General features: G+C 47.1%; 1 protein-coding gene across 1 annotated transcript in view; it reads right to left on the bottom strand.

The window, feature by feature from the left end:
- The window catches only part of LOC115076168, a 190,843-nt gene that overhangs the window by 9,384 nt on the left and 159,450 nt on the right, over positions 1 to 22,009 (bottom strand). Inside the window, exons 8-9 of the mRNA XM_029577309.1 lie at positions 20,691 to 21,206; positions 18,738 to 18,857 (exon numbers count right to left, since the gene is read on the bottom strand). Coding sequence (XP_029433169.1) covers positions 18,738 to 18,857; positions 20,691 to 21,206 — 636 coding nt within the window. The remainder of the gene's footprint in view (positions 1 to 18,737; positions 18,858 to 20,690; positions 21,207 to 22,009) is intronic.

The raw sequence follows: 22,009 nt of genomic DNA, 5'->3' as shown, positions 1-22,009 counted from the left end.
CTATAAACTACAAGTCCTCAAAAAGTTAAAACCACTCCTCCACTTCAACGACTTTCGCCTCGTCCTACAATCCATTATTTTTTCAAAACTCGACTATTGCAACGCAATTCTACTTGGCCTCCCTGCCAACAGTATTAAGCCTCTACAGATGGTACAAAATGCCGCTGCCAGAATCCTAACAAACACCAATAAAAGAGAACATATTTCCCCCATTCTGAGCAACCTCCACTGGCTACCCATCAAACAGAGAATCCTTTTTAAAACCCTTACCATTATTCATAAATCAATACACAACATTGCACCGATATCACTCCAAACTCAACTTCTTCCACACCTATCCTCCAGACCCATCAGAAGCGCCTACAGAGGCACATTGTTCGCCCCTCCAGCAACATCATTATTTATTTATTTATTTATTTAATATATATTTCTATACCGGACTTCACGAATAGAATTCACATCAGGCCGGTTTACATGGAACTTAGGGGATACACAAGTGTAACCAAGAACAAGAAGGCTGAATCAAGCAAAGTTACATAAAACAGGGGCATTGAACTTGGGGGCTAGAGTAGCCAGGAAGAAAGGTAGAGCGGAAATAAGCAACAGATACATAATATATAACTGGTTATGAGATTGGTAATTATCTCCGAACAAAATACAAAAAAGGGCATGCAGTTAATGGAATCCCTCCCTACGTAGAGGGGAGAAAAAAACACCCCCAGGGAAGTGTGATAATCAAGCTACCGACTTGAGCCACCATCTGAAAACTAGTTTTGTTTGTTGGAAATCCAAACGCTGCCAAGTGTGCATGCTGATGGCCGATTTAGCCGGCCTCCCTAATTCTGAGGTGAAAAAAAGGCTGGGGTGAAGAGGTTTTGCTTACTGTAAAACCACAAAGTGTTTCCATGGAGGAAGGCCAATCTAGAAAAAATAAAAAATAAAAAAAAACCCGAACATCTGTATCATTAGGGGCGGATTTTAAATGCCCTGCGTGCCTATTTTGCATAGGCCGCCGGCGCGCGCAGAGCCCCGGGACACGCGTAAGTCCCGGGGCTTTGTCAAAGGGGCGGGGAGCACTCTCAACTGCAGGACCACACCATTGGAACGCTCTCCCCCCAGACCTACGCCTCGAACCCAGTCTACCAGAGTTAAAAAAAAACCTGGCTCTTCAGGCAAGCGTTCCAATCTCAAGAATTTAACTAAGCGCCTCATCCTGACTGAACTTAGGAATATTTTGTATTACAGTTAACAATAGGAAAATTAGTTTCTTACCTGATAATTTTCGTTCCTGTAGTACCAAGGATCAGTCCAGGACACCTGGGTTGTGACTCCGCACCAGTAGATGGAGACAGAGCAAAACTTGTGGGCGGAGCATATATGCCCCTGTGCCAGTCACAGCCCCTCAGTCATACGTAATGTCAAAGTAGAAAATCCATAAGGCAACCATAGCTACCTACACAAACTTGCCAATGAAACGGAAATTCCAACACCCCTACAAGAACCAGACTCCCCAACCGAGAGAGCAAAGAAACAAGGGGCAGCTTACTAAAACCAACGATGAGCGGACTCTCCGTTACTTTAGCGTAGCACTGCGGGCGGGATCCTGGACTGATCCTTGGTACTACAGGAACGAAAATTATCAGGTAAGAAACTAATTTTCCTTTCCCTGTACGTACCAGGATCAGTCCAGGACACCTGGGATGTACCAGAGCTAACTTACCGAGGGTGGGAAGCAGAGAGTCCCGCTCGGAGTACCCTCTCTCCAAACCCTCCGGCCTCGGCAGCCTGAACATCCAACCGGTAATGTTGAATGAAGGTATGTAACGACTTCCAAGTAGCTGTCCTGCAAATCTCCTGAGGCGAAACCAGAGACGATTCCGCCCAAGACGCAGTGAGGGATCGTGACGAGTGAGCCCTGAGACCCACGGGAACAGGCTTTCCCTGCACTAAGTATGCTGAGCCAATGGCCTCCTTGAGGCAACGGGCGATCGGTGCCCGGGAAGCTGCGGCCCCTCTCTTGGGACCGGCGAACAGAACAAAGATGATCTGTCACTCGAAAAGGATTGGTACCCTCCAGATAGCGAAGGAGGGACCTCCGCACATCCTGCTTCCATAAGTCCTTCACTTTCGGGTCCGAGGAATCGCCTACCGGGAACTCGGGAAGCTCAATTGACTGATTTAAATGAAACGCCGACCCCACATTTGGCAAAAAAAAAGAAAGGACTGTGCGCAAGGAGACTCCCGAGTCGGAAGTGCGCAAGAATGGCTCCCTACAGGCCAACGCCTGCAACTTCGAAACCCGCCGTGCCGAAGAAATGGCGACAAGGAATACAGTCTTCAACGTGAGATCGATAAGAGTCGACCGCTTCAAGGGCTCAAACGGTGCCGCGCAGCGGCAGAGGGAGGAGAAAACCCAAGTCCGATTCCAAGACGGGCACGGATGACGGAATGGAGGACGGAGATGTTTCGCCCCCCGAAGAAAAACGGGAGATATCCGGATGCAGGGCGAGGGAGGATCCATGAACCTTACCTCGCAAGCAAGGGCCGCAACCTGGACTCGGAGGAAACTGCACGCAAGTCCTGTGGCAAGACCAGCCGGAAGAAACGCCAGGATCTCGGGGATGGAAGCGGAAGAAGGGTCAGACTCGGACAAAACCAAGGACGAAGACTGCTTTCTGGACCTCCACAGCGTGGACCCGAGGAACCGGTTTTCTACAACCGATTTCTCTCAAAAGCCATGTCGTGAGACAAAAGTGATCCGCATCCTCCAAACAGACGGGGCCTTGGCGGAGGAGCCCTGCCAACCCCCGAAGGCGGAGTGGAGCATCCACTGATAACTGAATGAGGACCGCGAACCACGGCCGCCGCGGCCACTCCGGCGCCACCATGAACACGTTGGACGGGTGCAACTCCATGCGCCGAAGGACCTTGCCTAACATCGGCCATGGGGGAAAAACACGTAGAGCAACACCTCCGTCGGCCAGGGGAGCAATAACGCGTCGACTCCCTCGGCTCTCCTCTCCTGACGCCGACTGTAAAATCGCGGAGACTTCGCGTTGTGCCATGTGGCCATCAGATCCATTTGAGGCACTCCCCACGCGTCGCAGATGAGGAGAAACGCCTCGTTCGCCAGCTCCCACGCTCCGGGGTCCAGATGATGACGGCTGAGCAAACGTGCCTGGACTTTGTCGACCACGGCAATGCGAGACGCTGCAATGTCGCTGAGATGTTGTACCGCCCAGGATACCAAGAGTTGCGCCTCTTCCGCCAGCAGTAGACTCTGTGTCCCGCCTTGGCGATTGATGTAGGCCATGGATGTCGCTTTGTCCAACAACACTCGGTCCGCCTTTCCCCGCATCAGCGGCAGAAAAGGACAGTAGCGCCAGGCGAGCCGCTCTGGACTCTAGCCTGGTGACGGACCATTGTGATTGAGCGTAAGACCATCGGGGTTACCACCGTCCAGTTGGGAACCAGGAGGGACCCTCCACAAATCAGGTGGTCCGGATCCAACCACCAGTGAAGACTGGACCTGGCCTGGGCCGTGAGTGGAAGCGGTAGGTGGAACTCTTCAGACACCAGCTGCCATCGGGAAAAGTAAGGCTGATTGTAATGGTCGTAGAAGCACAAAAAGCCCAGGGAACCACCTCGATCGTTGATGCCAGAGAGCCCAGAACAGGCAGAGAATCGCAAAACAGCGGCAGTCGAAGAGATAGGAACCGTCTCACTTGACACTGCTGCCTGCGCACACGGACTCCGGACCGGACCACTTCGCCCTGTTTTGTGTCGAACAGGGCTCCCAGGTACTCCAAGGACTGGGTGAAGACTCGCTGACTCATGTTGAAGTTGACGACCAAGCCCAGGGACTGCAAAAAAATGGAGGACTCTGGCGACCGCCTGACGACATCGATCCTCGGACTTGACCCGGATCAGCCAATCGTCCAGGGCGGGGTGCACCAGGAAACCCCGCTCGTCAAAGCCGAGCCGCCACTACCCCCATCACCTTCGTGAACATGCGAGGAGCCGTTGCGAGGCCGAAAAGGAGAGCTCGGAATTAATAATATCTGCTCAGAATGCAGGATGCCCACGTGGAAGTACGCTTCCGTGAAATCCAGAGAGGCCAGAAAATCGCCTGAAGCACCGAGGCAATCACAGACCGGATTGTTTCCATTGTGAAGTGTGAGATGCGAAGACATCTGTTTACCCCCTCCAGATCCAAAACTGGCCTTGACGTGCCGTCCTCCTTTGGCACGATGAAGCAAATGGAGTAACGGCCCTTGCCTCGCTGATCGGAAGGGACGGAGGAGATTGCTCCCAAGCTTTCCAGGCGTCGTAGGGTTTCTTGCACTGCCGTCCCTTTCTTTGGGCACTGGCAGGGTGACATCAGAAATATGTCTGCCGGACCGTAGCCGTGTCATATGACGCTGAGGACTCACCGATCCGACGTTATTTTGGCCCATTCCTTGAAGAACAACGTCAACCGCGCCTCTACGTTTGGGACGATGGCCTGAGGTTGATGCGAGGGATGAACCAACTGTATTTCAAAGGGAAGCCTTGGGCCCCGAGCCCGACAGGGCACCTCCTTGTCTACCGAATCTCTTCCCACAAAAGGACTGCTGCCACTGCGACCGGGAAGACGAGGACCGGTAGGAAGGCCCAGTAAACCCCTGGGGTGCGATCTTCCGTTTCCCCGAAAATGCGCCCTGCTAAGGAAAAAAAAAAGACCGAGTTCTGGGCATGTCCTTAGGCAGTTTAAAAACCCTGTTCTCCCCCAGGGACATCATTAAATCATCGAACTCCTTGCCAAACTGCCTCTAGAACGGCAGCGCTCCGAGGTGAGCCTTGAAGGATCCATTCGCCGCCCAATTGCGAAGCCAAAGAAGGCGGCGTGCGACCTAGCAGATGTACGAAGGAGATCGTGGAGGGCAACTGCTCCATAGGCTATCGCCGCCTCCAGCCGGTCTGCCTGCGTGGCTTCCTCCACTGCCAGATCTGCATTTGCTTGGAGGACCTGGGCCCAGCGTGGACTAACCCTCATGGCGAAGTTGCTACAGACGGGAGTACGGACCCCCAAGGCTGACACCTCAAAATCTTCGTAAGCTGTACCTCCAGCTTCCTATCCTGAATGTCTCTGAGAGCCGTGGCTCCCGCGACCGGGATCGTCGACCGCTTCGTCAATGCTGACACCGCCGCGTCCACCTTGGGGAGCCGTAGGAGCTCCAGGACGTCCTCCGGCAGCGGGTAGAGCTTATCCCTGGCCTTGCTGACCTTCAGACCTAACTCCAGTGAATCCCATTCGCGAAAACAGGATATCCAATGACGAAAAAATGGAATGGGAAGGCCACTGCTGGGTCAGTGAGACTTAAGAACACTGGGTCCATGTTGGTTCCTGGCTGGGAAATTACTGGTAGGGGCTCCACCCCCAGATCCTGAAGGATGGCCGGGATAAGAGGGGACAGCTCCTCTCCCCGGAACAGCCGAACACTTTCGGGGCATCCCCGTTGACGGCTTGTGTTCCTTCGCCCGCTCCGGGCTGGGCGGAACCATCCCCTGCTGTTCCTTTGGCCCCCCCCCGGGGGCTCCTCGGTCGAATCCACCTCCTCCTGCGAGGAGGACTCTGTGTCCGTCCCCTGAGGGACTCCTCTCGGCGGCCGCGTCCTCCTGAGCGGCGCTGGGGAAAAGCCTGGGGCCTCCTTGTTTTCCTCTTCTTAGGTTTGCCTGCCACTTCCGCAGGAAAAAATTTTCTCCGCCCTGCGCCTGCGTCTCTTAGGCTTAAGAGCTTTGCGCAGCAACAGGGCAAAGTCAGAGGAAAATGAGGACCCAGAGTCCGAAGAAAACTTCACCCGCACTGGCCTGCACAGGGAACTCAGCCCCCTTCTGGACCTCCACAGTCCCGGGGCGCCCCTTCTCGATGCCCTTCTCTGTGGAGAAAACGCGGGAGACATGGCGCTAGGCCCGGCGGCCTCCCGCGCGATTTCGCGGGCTGTCCTAAAATGGCCGCCACTCCCGCGCTACTCGGGAAGGGGTCAGCAGGCCTCTCAGAAACTGCAGCAACACGCGGCGGCGATCGAGCTGAGCGGGAACAGCACCCCCGACTCGTCCCGGACGGTCCCTCTCCGCCCGAGACACAGGAAGAACAGATGCAGTCCATAGAAAACCGCGCACGCGCCGAGCCGCATGACCGGCCGACCGACCCCCGCGGCATCTCGCACAAACGCGGCAAGAACACAGAAAATAAAACTGAAGAAAAAAATTAGATTCGGTCCCCCCGTCCAGCCGCTCCCCCCGAGAAACCCCTGAGACGGAGCGCAAAGAAAACGGAGAGCCGACAGAAATAAAATAAACACACTTTTTTTTTTTTTTTTGTACTTGCCGTTGTCCTCGGTCCTGAGGTCCTACTCCAGCGGGGGTGAGTGAACCGGGCTCCCCGGTGTCACCCCCGACGCTGCCACTAGTTCAGCCGGGCCCTCAGCCCTGGCAGCGGCCTCAACCAGGGGGGGATAGTCCCCTCAGAACCTTCAAACCCCCCTGGGAGGCAGGACGGACCGGATTCCTTCAAACTTTCCAGACTAAAATAAAACTAACCAGCACTAAGAAAAAATCAACAACCACCCTGACTGACTAAAAAAAGAACCCAGGGCGGGAAGAGGCTGTGACCGCACCTGCACCACCTACTGGAGACAGAGTAAGACTGAGGGGCTGTGACTGGCACAGGGGCATATATGCTCCGCCCACAAGTTTTGCTCTGTCTCCATCTACTGGTGCGGAGTCACAACCCAGGTGTCCTGGACTGATCCTGGTACGTACAGGGAAATACAATATTATCCTAAATTAAATTTAAATTTAATTTTACGTTTAATTTAAGTTTAACATGCTAATTGGCTTAATTTTAATTTAATTATGAAAATATTTAAGTATTTATTGTTATTGTTCAATGTTCAAGGATTGTATTATATTTTATTGTTCTATGTTTTATATGTTATTGTTCAATGTTCTTTGTAAAAAAAAACCCCGGTCTGACCTCCCAGACCAGGGCAATCTTTTCGTTTCATGTAAACCGGACTGATTTGTATTGTATACAGGAATTCCGGTATATAAAAATTAAAAATAAATAAATTAGATTCTGCAGATGGGATTCTCCAGTCTACATCTGGCATATTAAAGTCTCCAACGATCACCACTTCTCCTTTCTTTCCTATCCTGTGGATGTCTTCAACCAGATCTCTGTCCAGCTCTTCCTTTTGGTTTGGAGGCCTGTAAACCACTCCAATAAAAATGGATGCCCCATCTTTTTTTAAGTCGGCCCATAGTGCTTCTTCATTGCCCCATCTTCCTTGCAGCTCAGATGCTTGGATATTGTTTCTGACATAAAGAGCCACTCCTCCCCCTTTCCTATCCTCTCTGTCCTTCCTTAACAAGTTATAGCCTGGTATTGCTGTATCCCAGTCATGAGATTCCGTAAACCACGTTTCTGTGACAGCAACAATGTCCAAGTCCACCTCTACCATTAGGGCTTGCAGATCTGGGATTTTATTACCCAAACTACGAGCATTTGTGCTCATAGCTTTCCAGCTTTCTTCGTTCAGGTTACTGCTGTTCCTGGACTCCTTTTGTCACCTATTTAGTTGAGTTTTGTTATCCACTTTTCTCTTTGCATTTGTGCAAGGGAAGAGATTAGTGCCTCTGATGACAGAGTCATCCATCACCGTGAGCTTTTTTCTTTGGTTTCTGATCTGGAATTTCTGTATGCATTGGGTTTTTTCTCTCTTTTCCAATAACACTTCAATCTTTTTCTCAAGGACTTCTTCAGAATTTAATACAGAGAAGGCATTTTGTACTTGCTGCACTTGATACAGTGTGTGTCTCCGGAACACAGGTCTAATTCTACCAGAGCCCACTGTAATACTTTTTAAGTTTCTTAATGGCCTGTATGAGTGGGGGGATAGAGTTGTGGGCTGCACAGCTTTCAATAATGGGTGTCTGTGGGTTACAGGTCTTATCCTACCTGAGCCCACAGTAAATCTCTTTTTTCTTGAGTTTTGGTTATTCAGTGGTAAAGTGAAATTATTTCCTGAATAATGTACAGTGGCTGAGACTCTCTTTATTGAAGCTAATTCAGCTTTAAAGTCATCCAGCTCCTTTTCCAAGGTAGAGAGTTTTGACCAAAAGGGGCAAGCCTTAAGTGTTATGACTAGACGATGGGCAAGCAAGAAGTGGACCCTTGAGCCGACCTGCAGGTAACACAGGGCAGGCCGGGAGGCGGAGTCAGAGCTAGGCAGTAACACCCGGAGCCGGAATCCCCCCGGGAGGGGCCCGTAGGGACCCAGGCTCTAGGGATAGCACAGTTCAAGATAGTCCAGAGGGTTCAGAGAGTTCAGGTATGACTGCCAACGAGGAGACAGAGGACTGGAACGCCGGCAAGTCACTGATGAAGGCAGGGTTGAGCCGGCTGTGGGAAGGAGGCCGGGCTGCGGACCTACCTGAGAGCAGGAGGACAGCGTGGCCAGCGCAGGAGTCCAAGGCGGGCTGGGACCAAGGCAGACAGCTGGCAAGCGAGAAGTCCGTGATGCAAACCGGGATCAGGGCAGGCGGCAGGCTGGCGAGAGGTCCGTGAGGCAAACCAGGAACAAGGCAGGCAGCAAGCTGGCGAGAAGTCCGTAAGGCACACCGGGGTCAAGGCAGGCGGCAAGCTGGCGAGAGGTCCGTGAGGCAAACCGGGGTCAAGGCAGGCGGCAAGCTGGCGAGAAGTCCGTGAGGCAAACCGGAGTCAGGAACCAGGAGACAACGAGAGCAGTAAGAAGAACAGGAACAGGAAGCAACTAGTTCGCAGGAAACCTAATTGCAAGGCGTCTAGTGAGAGACTGGACGCCGGTTAAATCAGGGGCAGAGCGTGACGTCAGTAGGTGAGGCGGAGCCGGGCTTCCGGGTGCTGCGCGCTCAAGAAGACTGTTCTCGTGCGCGCGTGGGGCCAGGCAGGGATAGGCCTGTAATGGCGTCTTCCGCGTGGGGAGTCCCCGGCTTCCAACTCTATCGGGCCAGGATTCGAGCGGTTTCTTAAGGGAGCTGAAGTGCCGGTAAGCGGGCCTAAGCCCGAACATGAGAGGGGCGGTCGGGACCGCAACATTAAGTTTCCATATGATTACCCTCAATATAAAGGCTCCACAGCAGTTGCATTGGATAGTACTCATTTAGGTAAGTTATTTGATTGGTACACCTAAGGAATAATCAATTTACTAATTTATCTTGTTGCCAATTATGAAGTTAGGATGACTACATTAGAAATACAAACCTAGGGGTGGGTGGGCAGAGGGGTAGGGTGGGAGGGAGTTAAACAGTTTACACCTAGGTCAAGCTGGGTAGGGCAAGACACTTTCTGAAAGTGTACTTGTCCTTTAGCTAGTAAATGATCCCACAGCACTTATATCCCAATATGAAACAGATTATAATGACAGCTATACAATAAGAGAGATACTGGGGATTTTTCTTTTTTGTGGGTTTTTTGAATCGTACAGCAAACTAATATCAAGAAACCAAACAGATTAGTATACAATATATCAAGAAACCAAACAGATTAGTATACAATACTAGAATAGAAAGGGATTTGAAATCACAGAGCAGTTTTCTACACAGAAGCAAACCAATATCAAGGAACCAACAGATTAATATACAATACTAGAATAGAAAGGGCTTGGATCCATTGTGATCTTAAAGTCCATTGGGTTATTCTCATGGCTAATCTTGCCATAGGAGTGACATGAACTGTGGAGGCCATATGACCTAGTAAGGTCAGAAACTGATGAGCTGTTGCTTGTTTCTTCGAGTGTAGCGAGTTTGCCAATAGTGCAAGTGTTTCTGCCCGATCATCGGGTAGAAAGGCTTTTGAGAGGATGGTGTTCAATTCTGCTCCGATGAATTGAAGCAGATGAGACAGAATGAGATGGGACTTTTGATAATTGATGAGAAATTCCATAGAGTGAAGTAGAGCAATTGTTCGATTGAGAGAAGTTATTGCTCCTTGTCCAGATAAGGGAAGATGTGGACACTTTCCTTGTGGAAGTGTGCTGCTATTACTGCCAGGCATTTTGTGAATACTCTGGTAGCTGAAGCGAGACCGAATTGTAGTACCCTGTACTGGAAATGCTGATGACCCACCAGGAAGCGCAGATACTTGCGATAAGGAGGGAATATTGGAATGAAAGCTTAAGCGTCTTGTAGATCCAGAGAACAAAGCCAATCTCCTGTTTGAAGAAGTGGAAGCATGGTGCCTAGAGAAACCATCCTGAACTTTTCTTTCTTCAGAAATTTGTTGAGATTTCTGAGGTCTAGGATGGGACATAGGCCTCCAGTTTTCTTTGGAATGAGGAAATAACGGGAGTAGAATCCTCTGCCCTGCTGGGTCCAGGGCACCGGTTCTACAGCCCTGGCTCTCAGAAGGGTGGATAATTCTGCTTGTAGATGAATTATGTGATTTTCGCTTAATGGAAGAGATTTTGGAAGATAATCTCTTGGAATTGAGATGAAATTGAGTTGGTAACCTCGAGATATTATGGAGAGTACCCATTGGTTTGTTGTTGTTTGTATCCAATGGTTGTAAAAGGAGGAAACTCGGCCTCCTACTGGTTGTGGGTTGTGGAGATGGCTTTGATGTCCGGTGATGGCCTCAAAAGCCTGCAGCCGGTTCCATCTGCGGTGGAGGCTAAGGCCTAGCAGCTCTGGGTTGCCTGGGCTGAGATCTTTGCTGCAGACATGAAGATTTGCCCCTTGATGTTGGATGGTAGTAACGCTTCTGCCTGTAGAAAGGGTGTTGAGAGTCCTGCGGAACTGAAGATAGTTGATGCAGGGTTTCTGTATGTTCCTTTAACTGGGCTACAGCATCTTGCACCTTAGAGCCAAAGAGGTTGTCCCCCACGCATGGCAAATCAACCAATTTTTCTTGGACCTCAGGCCTGAGGTCCGAGGCCTTAAGCCATGCCCAGCGATGTGCACTTATGCTGGAGGCCGCTATTCTGGAGGCAGTTTCAAAATTGTCATAAGCGGCCCGGACTTTGTGCTTGCCAGCTTCGAGCCCTTTATGTATTATTGTTTGAGCTGCTTCTTGATACTGCTGTGGTAACAAAGTTGAGAGATCTTGCATCTGTTTTCACAGGTTTCTCTGGTATTGCGTCATATATAACTGATATGACGCAATCCTTGTATTTAGCATGGCCCCTTGATAGATTTTCCTACCCAAGGTGTCCAGGAATCTGTGATCCTTGCCTGGGGGAGTAGAGGAATGATGCCTTATTCATTTAGACTTCTTTTGTGCAGACTCCACAACAACTGATTGATGTGGCAGTAGCGATTTCTGGTATCCAGGGACAGATTGTACCAAATAAGTGGTGTCCATTCTCTTATTTATGGATGGCACTGAGCATGGATGCTCCCAGAGTCTGTGCTGTAAGTCTAGGAGAACTTCGTGGACAGGTATAGCCAAGACTTCTTTTGGAGGGTCCACAAATTGAAGGACTTCCAGTGTTTGCTGTCTTGTGTCCTCCTCTGATACCAAAGTGAAAGGTATGGTGTCTGCCATATCCTTAACAAAATTTTAAAGGATAAATCCTCCGTTGGAGATTTCTTTCTGTCTTCTGCAGGAGAAGGATCAGACATAAATCCTTCAGAAGAAGTATCTGTATGTCTACCATCCCAGGAATCGTCAGGGTCATCTTGAAGTGGAGACATGGGAGAAGACCTTGGTGGTCGAGAAAGCCCTGAAGGACCTTGCTGTGGATCATCGAATGGTAGCCATCCAGGGACATCTTCTTGTGGCTTGGTTGGAACCGATGGTAGAGCAACTGTCCATCAACAGTTGGAACAGTGCTAATTCCAGCTGTCCTGGAGCCTCAGGTGGCATTGGCATCGATGGAATTGGTTCCGGTATTGGGCTGGGCATCGGCGATGGTATGGGCATCGGCATCGATGGCCACTTCGGTATCTGTGCAGACTTCGGTGTTCGTACAGACATCGGTGCAGGCTCCAGCATCGGCGGGAGCACCTGCATCGGTGATGGCACCTGCTTCGGTGTAGGCACCAGCTTCGATGTGGGCACCGGTATCGACGATGACGAAGGCATCGACGGTTGCTGGTCCTTTAATGCTTGGAGCACCACTTGACAGATAAAATCCGTCAATTCCTCCATGGTAGCTGGTGCATGCAGAGCAGCTACCCATGGTGGTGGTGGAGGTGTTGATGGTCCTTCCACAGGGCCCTGTGGAGGTTCAATGATTGGTGCCTCGATGGCCGGTGAAGGCCTTGGCGTCGCAGGCCTTAGTGTTTCTTTGAGTCGAGGCCGTTTCACAGTTGATTCCTCTGGGGAGAGAAGCGCCTCCGGGATCGATGGGTGTTGGTGCTGATGGCGATGCTTTGGTCGTTCCGCCACTGACCTCATCAATGCTACGGATGGGGACGGCAATGAATGATCCCCCGAGCCTTCTGGATGATGCTTTTTAAGAATTAAACGCTTGGCAACTCCGGCTGGAGACGATTGCATAGACATCGACGAGGAAGACAAAAGTTGTAGATGGAATAAATGCTCCATCTTTTCTTGGCGGGTCTTTCTACCCTTCGCGTTCATTTTAGCACCCTTGGGACAGGTTGTTACGTCGTGTGTTTGACCTAAGCAAAGGACACACTCGAGGTGTGGATCTGTAATGGACATAGTCCGATTACAGTTGGGACATTTTTTAAATCCCTTGGCCATATTTTCATCGACAGCCTTCGATGAAAATGAGAGAAAAATGAGAGAAAAATTATTTTACTCCAAAAAGTAAAAAAGAGACTAATTTTACTCACCAGCCGGTGGTAACACGAGAGACCTCGATATGGGAGAGAATAAATGCTTTTAAATCTGATTTTTAGTCAGACAAACTGTGAGAAAACTCACATAGGCTCCTGCTCCGCGATGCCAACAGCAGCACGGAAAAATGAAGACTGAAGGGAGATCCCTGTGGCTGAAAATATCATGGCATGCTGGGTATGCTCAGTGGGCTCAGAGTGCCAGTCAAAAGTTTCTAGAAACTTTGACAGAAAGTTTTCCGCAATAGGGCTCCATCAATGATGTCACCCATATGTGAGGACTAGCATCCTGCTTGTCCTGGGATAAAATATTTTTTTCCTCAACACATAATTAAACTCTAGAATTCATGGCCAAAGTATGTGGTGAAAGCTGTTAGTGTAGCTGTGTTTAAAAAAGGTTTGGACAAGTTCCTGGAGGAAAGTCCATAAACCTGTTATGCTCGGGCTGTGTTCTGGTGTTCTGAACACCACCTTCTGGAGTGACTCCAGGTAGAGAGAGATAGGGATGGCTGGAAAGTCTCTGATGATGGTGACAGTGGAGCAGAGTAAGGTTGGAAGCAGTGTCAAATTCCAGGCTGGGTCAGGGCAGACAGCAGGCAACAGTGTCAGAGTCCAGGCTGGGTCAGGGCAGGCAGCAGGCAACAGTGTCAGAGTCCAGGCTAGGTCAGGGCAGGCGGCAGGCAACAGTGTCAGAGTCCAGGCTGGGTCAAGGTACCTAGTAGTAAGGCAGAGGGCCCGAAGGCCACACACGCACACAGTAGGACAGCGGACCCGAAGGCCTGACTCACACGGCAGAGCAAAGGGCCTGAAGGCCTCACTCACACGGCAGGGCAGAGGGCCCAAAGGCCACACACACACGGCAGGGCAGAGGGCCCGAAGGCCACACACATACGGCAGGGCAGAGGGCCCGAAGGCCACACACAAACGGCAGGGCTGGGAGCCCGAAGGCCACACACAAACGGCAGGGCTGGGAGCCCGAAGGCCACACACTCACAGCAGGGCAGAAGGCCCGAAGGCCACACACACACACACGGCAAGGCAGAGAGCCCGAAGGCCGCACACTGCGCAAGACAAGGCAAAGCAGGGTAGAAGGCCCGAAGGCCACACACAGCGCAAGGCAAGGCAAAGCAGGGTAGAAGGCCCGAAGGCCACACACAGCGCAAGGCAAGGCAAAGCAGGGTAGAAGGCCCGAAGGCCACACACAGCGCAAGGCAAGGCAAAGCAGGGCCCAAAGACCACACGCACAGCAAAGCAAGGAAGGCTAGAGCAGGGAGCCCAGGCGAGCTCGATGCCGAAGCACCGCGGGAACTGCCAGGCAGGGTTATAAAGGGAAGTCCAGAACATAGAGTGAACAAGGAAGATGGACTGGGCCCGTCAGGAGAGCCTGCTCTAGAAGGACCCCTGGTGGTGAGGCGGTTGCACAGCAGCCATAGCCGTAACAAAACCATTATTAAAATGGACTTGCACAAATTCATTTCTTATATCTGTGATTGGAATTTATCTACCTCTTGGGATCCTGCCAGGTACTGGTGACCTGGATTGGCCACTGTTGGAAACAGATACTGGGCTTGATGAACCTTTGGTCTAACCCAGTATGGCAAGTCTTATTTTCTTATGTCCATTAAGATTCTCTTGCCCTTGCTTTTTTGAAGTCTGTTACTCTTTTTGCTTTCACAACTTCCTCCAGGAAGGCATTCCAAGTATTCAACACCCTTCTCTTGTGAAAAACTACTTCCTGATGACATTCCTGAATCGAACCTCTTGGAGCTTCATGTTGTGACTCCACAGTTCCACAACTTCTTTTCCATTCAAAAAACTTTTGCTTTCGTGCATTAATGCCTTTCAGATATTTAAATATCTGTAGTATACCCCTCCAGTCTCACCTCTCTTCTAGTATGTGTATATATATATACAAGTTCCTTAAGTATTATTATTATTTATTTGATTTATATTCTGCTTTTTCAGCAACTTCAAAGTGGAGTACATATATGTCATAGGGCTTTTGATACAAACCTCACACCATTTTGGTTGCCTTTCTCTGGACCAAGTCTATACTTTCTATATCCTTTCTGAGACACAACCACCAGAACTGAATACAGTATTCCAAGTGAGTCCTCACCAATGACTTGTAAAGAGGCAATATTATCTCTCTTTTTCTACTGGTTATGCCTCTCCCTATGCATCCACGTATAGTCATGGTCCTGCCTACCACCTTCTCACACTGTTTCACTACCTTGAGATCATCTGATACTATCACATGAAGGTCCCTCTCCTGGTCAATGCATATGTTCTTCACCACCTATTGCAAACCACTCCCATTGATTTCTGCACCCCAGATGCATGACTCTGCACTTTTTAGGCATTGAATCTTTACTTTCAATTATTAGACCACTCCTCTAGCTTTCTTAGATCACTTTTCATTATGTCTACTCCTTTAAGGGGGGCCACTTTGTTGACAAGAATGAACCATTACTCGCAAAAAGGCAAACATTTCCCTCTAACTCCTCTACAATATTTCTGACAAAGATATTGAACAGAACTGGCCCTAGGACCGATATCTGAGACACTCTACTAATCACGCTTCTCAGAATGAATTCTGTTTACCATTAGCCTCTGTCTATCACTCAACAAGTTTCTAACCCAAGCCACTACCTTGGGACCCATCCCCAGGCCACTCATATGTACCCTGGCAACAATCACAGTCCTTCTCTAACTTGAACAGAAGTATTTATTTAGCATTTCTGCTTTTTCCTCATCTTCTCTGTCTTACAAAACCACCTCTGGCCTTCCTTCTTTCACATACATGAAGAAAGTTTAGTTGCCTTTCTTTACCTCTTGTGCAAGCCTTTCTTCTGTTCATACTTTGGCCATCCTGACTTCTTTTCCTGCTTCTATGACTTTCCCAGATATTCTCTCTCTTGGGGCAGTTTCGCCAAATGGGTTTGTTTTGCGCATATCTTGACAAGAATGAACCATTCATAAGCCAGGTTGTACTGGGAATGATTTCAATCTCTCATATTTACTGCTAATGCCCTTCTTAGTACTTGCTTTGTGCCAAAGAACCTCCTTCTGGAATTCATAGGGCATAATTTTTATAGGAAATAGATCAATTGTTAATTGTTAATAAGGCTTGCTTGCATCTCTTGGGTACTTAAGAATCTTGGTTTTCTCCAGAGGATTCACAGAATAGTCAATGGGTACTGACATTTCTATCAGCAATGCTGTTCTTGTGTTTTTATCCTTCACTACAATTCCTGATTTTCTAGCATCGACCTTCCTGTTGGTGAGAATAGGAAGGTCCCAGATTATCACAACTTCTTTATCCTCTTTTATTCTATTAGGGCTGTGTTCCCAGTGTTCTTTTTGTGATCCTTTGCTAATCTGGCCCAGTGGCCCTTACTATTTCTGCCACCTCTTTGGAAATCCATAACAGGTATTTTTTCTCTGCTTATTTTTATTAACCTTTCCTGATATAAAGATCTGTCATCCTGCTATAACTTCTTTTAGTTTAGCCCACTCTTCTTCCACTTTACCTACCTCCTCCCACCCTCTCAGAACCTGCTTAGATATTTCCTCATTGCACCAAAGTCATATTTTTGAAATCAAGGACTTTTACCTTTGTATGACTTCTCTCCTCATTGGTGACTGTATCAGCCATATTGTCTGACAGTTACTGTTGCTAAAGTGGGCTCCTACCTGGACATTAGAGACACAGTCTCCTTGTAAGTACTTTTCACTCAGCATACAATCAAGCTTTCAATTCTTTTGCCAGAAATAATGGTTAAGGAAACTAGAAGAGCGGATTTAATAAAAGAATTTTGAACAAGTTCCTGGAGGAAAAGTCCTTAAAACACTATCAGCAAGGAAAATAGGCAAAGCCATTGCTATCCCTGGGAGTGAGTAATAAGACATAGATCTACATTTTGACATCTGCTACATATTTATAGCTTGGATGTTGGGGAGGTACCCGTAATGGAGAAGGTTTTCATGGGTAATGATTCAGATGGACTGAATCAAATCACGGTGAACCTAGAAGATGTGGTAGGCCTGATTGACAAACTGAAGAGTAGTAAATCACCTGGACCGGATGGTATACACCCCAGAGTTCTGAAGGAACTAAAAAATGAAATTTCAGACCTATTAGTAAAAATTTGTAACTTATCATTAAAATCATCCATTGTACCTGAAGACTGGAGGATAGCAAATGTAACCCCAATATTTAAAAAGGGCTCCAGGGGCGATCCGGGAAACTACAGACCGGTTAGCCTGACTTCAGTGCCAGGAAAAATAGTGGAAAGTGTTATAAACATCAAAATCACAGAACATATAGAAAGACATGGTTTAATGGAACAAAGTCAGCATGGCTTTACCCAGGGCAAGTCTTGCCTCACAAATCTGCTTCACTTTTTTGAAGGAGTTAATAAACATGTGGATAAGGGTGAACCGGTAGATATAGTATACTTGGATTTTCAGAAGGCGTTTGACAAAGTTCCTCATGAGAGGCTTCTAGGAAAAGTAAAAAGTCATGGGATAGGTGGCGATGTCCTTTCGTGGATTGCAAACTGGCTAAAAGACAGGAAACAGAGAGTAGGATTAAATGGGCAATTTTCTCAGTGGAAGGGAGTGGACAGTGGAGTACCTCAAGGTTCTGTGTTGGGACCCTTACTGTTCAATATATTTATAAATGATCTGGAAAGAAATACGACGAGTGAGATAATCAAATTTGCAGGTGACACAAAATTGTGCAGAGTAGTTAAATCACAAGCAGATTGTGATAAATTGCAGGAAGACCTTGTGAGACTGGAAAATTGGGCATCCAAATGGCAGATGAAATTTAATGTGGATAAGTGCAAGGTGATGCATATAGGGAAAAATAACCCATGCTATAATTACACGATGTTGGGTTCCATATTAGGTGCTACAACCCAAGAAAGAGATCTAGGTGTCATAGTGGATAACACATTGAAATCGTCGGCTCAGTGTGCTGCGGCAGTCAAAAAAGCAAACAGAATGTTGGGAATTATTAGAAAAGGAATGATGAATAAAACGGAAAATGTCATAATGCCTCTGTATCGCTCCATGGTGAGACCGCACCTTGAATACTGTGTACAATTCTGGTCGCCGCATCTCAAAAAAGATATAATTGCGATGGAGAAGGACTACCAAAATGATAAAGGGAATGGAACAACTCCCCTATGAGGAAAGACTAAAGAGGTTAGGACTTTTCAGCTTGGAGAAGAGACGACTGAGGGGGGATATGATAGAGGTGTTTAAAATCATGAGAGGTCTAGAACGGGTAGATGTGAATCGGTTATTTACTCTTTCGGATAGTAGAAGGACTAGGGGACACTCCATGAAGTTAGCATGGGGCACATTTAAAACTAATCGGAGAAAGTTCTTTTTTACTCAACGCACAATTAAACTCTGGAATTTGTTGCCAGAGAATGTGGTTCGTGCAGTTAGTATAGCTGTGTTTAAAAAAGGATTGGATAAGTTCTTGGAGGAGAAGTCCATTACCTGCTATTAAGTTCACTTAGAGAATAGCCACTGCCATTAGCAATGGTTACATGGAATAGACTTAGTTTTTGGGTACTTGCCAGGTTCTATGGCCTGGATTGGCCACTGTTGGAAACAGGATGCTGGGCTTGATGGACCCTTGGTCTGACCCAGTATGGCATTTTCTTATGTTCTTATGTTCTTATGTTATGCTCGATGGACCCTAGCCTGACCCAAGATGCCATTTATGTTCTAGAGCCACATTGAAGTAAAGGGACTTCTCCATGGTCATACAGAGTCTGTCTGTGGGACAGCTGGATTAGCAATGAGGCACGAGGTGGTAAAGCAACTCGCCCCAAATTCCTGTTCCCCTCATGATACTAAACTCCTCTCTTCCTCGTCTGGTCACTTACCTAGCTCTCTCTCCTTGATTTTATTCCCACAAATGAAAAAAGCCAGGGCAGTGAGGGATACAATAATGACAGTCCCGCAGATAATCCAAGTGATAATCTCAGATCCCAACTCTTTGGAGACTGCCGGAAAAAGAGAGAAGATTTTATATCCAGATACCTGAATACCCCAGTTTGGCCTAAGTCTCTGTTTAGATGAATGGAAGCATGTGTCTGTTCCTTCCAGACAGAGTGCCCTGGGCTGATGTAATAAAACCCATATTAAAACCTGCATTATTTTTAGCATGGGTTTTCTTTTACTCACACATTAAAAAAAACACGTTGATGTGGGATGCAGTAAGTTAATGGCAAGCAAATGGCCATGAGTAATAAAGCGCCCTACAACATAACAGTATGGCAAAGTCGAGATGCTCAGTGCCAAAGGGTATACAGTTCAGCTGTAGGTCCCTATCCAGAATTTACGCTTTGATTTTACTTGTCATGCCTTAACAAAATGGTCTTGCATTTCAGATTGTGCCCCCAAATCAGAATGCACGGTGCCAATCTTACCTGCAGTGCCATTTTGGCAAGGTATGACAGTTAAATCAAAACATAAGCTCTCATGAGCAGTACACACTTTGGCAATGCATACTGTACAGCTGTTCAGAAAAATCAAGAAAACCTGTAACTGGTGCCTTCCCCAGAGAGCTTACACAGGAAATGTAACTCTTGGGTCTGAGATGGAGCAAACTTAAATTTCTGGTAGTCAGTGCTATTCTATTGCTGAGCTTATTTGGTAGTGCCTAGCTGCTTCTACCACACTGGGCACAGCAATAAAATAACATGACCACCAAAAATGAGTTAACCTTTACTTCATCTCAGACCCAGGAATTAAATTTCTAATATTCAAAGCGCATTCAGCGCTATTTAGCTGGATAAGTGAGACATATGCGACTAAGTAGCAGCTACTAAATGTGCGCCTACATTCAGCAGCCACCACTTAACTACATAAGTCACATATGTGGCTAACGTTTTAGCCATATAAGTTGTGGGTGAATTGGGGAGGAGCAATTAGCCACACAACTTATGCAGTTAACTAGCAATATTCGGACTTAGCTGCATAAGTTATACGGCTAAGTTAGAACTGCTCCCATAGCAGGTCTAAATTTAGCCATATATAACTTATACAGCTAAGCCATATATATATACACGTGTGTGTTTGTGTATATTCAGTGGTTTAGCCATGCCCCTGAATATACCTTGTAACTTAGCCATTTATTTATTTATATATTTATTTATTTATTTGACAGCTTTTTTTATACCCACATTAGAGGGCACATCATATCGGTTTACATCTGAACAAAAGGTGGAAATACAAAAAAACAGGGAGGGGGGAAAGGGAAGCAACAAGAGTAACAAGTTGCAACAAAGATGCTGCAGCTAGAAGGAGGCTCTATATGTGAGCCTGAAAAATTGAAACCAAAGGGTTAAAGATATTTACATATTAACATATTAGCCATAGAAGTTATAGCCAGCCAAGTTACTTAAACAGCTAGCTTGAATATTGCCCTCCTAGTATTAAGTACAGTAATTGTATCTTAAGCTTTCTGTCCTTGAGCAGGCCTTCCTGCATTATTGGGGAATAGCTAATTCCTTCATTAATATAGGGACTTACATCTTCCGAGCTATTCTTAGCATGGGTTTTAACTCCTGTTTTAGTGTCACCTCTGTTAAATATCAGGGTTAAGTTTCACAAAAAAATGAGCTAAAACACAAGTTAAAATCCAAGCTAATATTAGTGCATCTTATTACATCAGTATCCCAATACTCCCAGACAGGTATTTTTCCTAATCTGTCTCTGAACACCTGTAAACAAGAACTCCTCCCCTCCCTGTATCAGGCTTTCTGCATTAACAATGGTAGCAACAATAGTCATATCTACAATATCAGTTTCAATGAAATAATGCAAAATGTTACTTTTCTTGAGATTCCCTTGTTTATTTGCATTCAGGCACTGGATATTGATGGTGCTTTTGTTGTTCCTTCGATGGCTGTGGAAGGTTAATGTGCTATTCACTTGATACTCATAGGATCCAGAGAACACCTTCATGGTACGGTTGCTGTAATTCCCAATAACAATCTCCTCATTAATCAGCCACAACACTACTGGTGGAGGGTTGGACCGAATCCAGCAGTTGCATATAATCCTTTTACGATATTCTTTACAATTAGATTTCAGCCAGTCTCCAAATTCAGGCCAATCCACAAACACTGATGTGGCAGGAATGATAGTCCTATTGATTGTGGGTGTGGTGACTATACTGGATATGTTGGTAGTGATAATCATGGTGGATGTGGTAGGAGTGGTGGTCACATTGGGTGTGGTGGTAATCAGCATAATGGTTGCAGTGGTGGTAATCGGCATAATGGTTGCAGTAGTAGTTATGATTGTCATTTTCGTTGAGTGTGTGGTAGTTGTAGTGGTCGGCATTTCTAAAATAAACACATCAGTAGTGTACAATTAGAGGGAATCTTGCAGCTTTTCATCTTTCAAGCCGATTATCTTATATTTAAATCACATCTGCTGTATACAGCATCTGTGCTATACAACAGATTATCAACTTATTTATTTATTTATGGCTTTTATATACCGATGTTCCTGTACTAGTACATATCACGTCGGTTTACATAGAACCAAAGTTGGAAATTACATCAAACAAGAGGGTACAGAGAACAGGGCTAACTTCGTATGAACTTATAGATAAAGCAGCGAACGACTTAAAATAATATTAAATTATTATAAATATAAGTATAAATATACAAAATATAAATAAACAAACAATCAACAAACTTGGATTTACAGCAGACTTGAAAAACTTGAATGCATTATAACATACAGCTAGCGGGGAAATAATGAGATTAATTTATAAGATTAAATGGTTACGGCGTCAGACATCTCGCATATTGGGTTATGAAATGCGTGAATCTGACCCTGAGGGAGAGACCTTTAAGTGAAGGCTTTTGTGAAAAGCCAAGTTTTGAGCTTCTTTTTGAACGTCAGACTACAAGTTTCTAGCCAAAGGTCTGTGGGGAGGGCATTCCAGTGAGAGGGGCTGGTGGTCGAGAATGCACGTTTCTTGAGCAATGACTTGGCTGGAGGTGCATATAAGGTGCCTAAGTAGCTGGTTCTGATTGGTCTCGATGATGCGTGGGGACGAAGTGGGTCATTTAGATTTAGCGAAGTTTGGGAATGAATGGCCTTCTTTCAAAATGTCAATCACTGCATTTTCTAGTCT

This window comes from Rhinatrema bivittatum, chromosome 14, assembly GCF_901001135.1.
Source record: "Rhinatrema bivittatum chromosome 14, aRhiBiv1.1, whole genome shotgun sequence".
Lineage (NCBI taxonomy): Eukaryota > Metazoa > Chordata > Amphibia > Gymnophiona > Rhinatrematidae > Rhinatrema > Rhinatrema bivittatum.
Note: the sequence above shows the minus strand (reverse complement) of the source record. Positions and strands in the feature narration are given on the sequence as shown.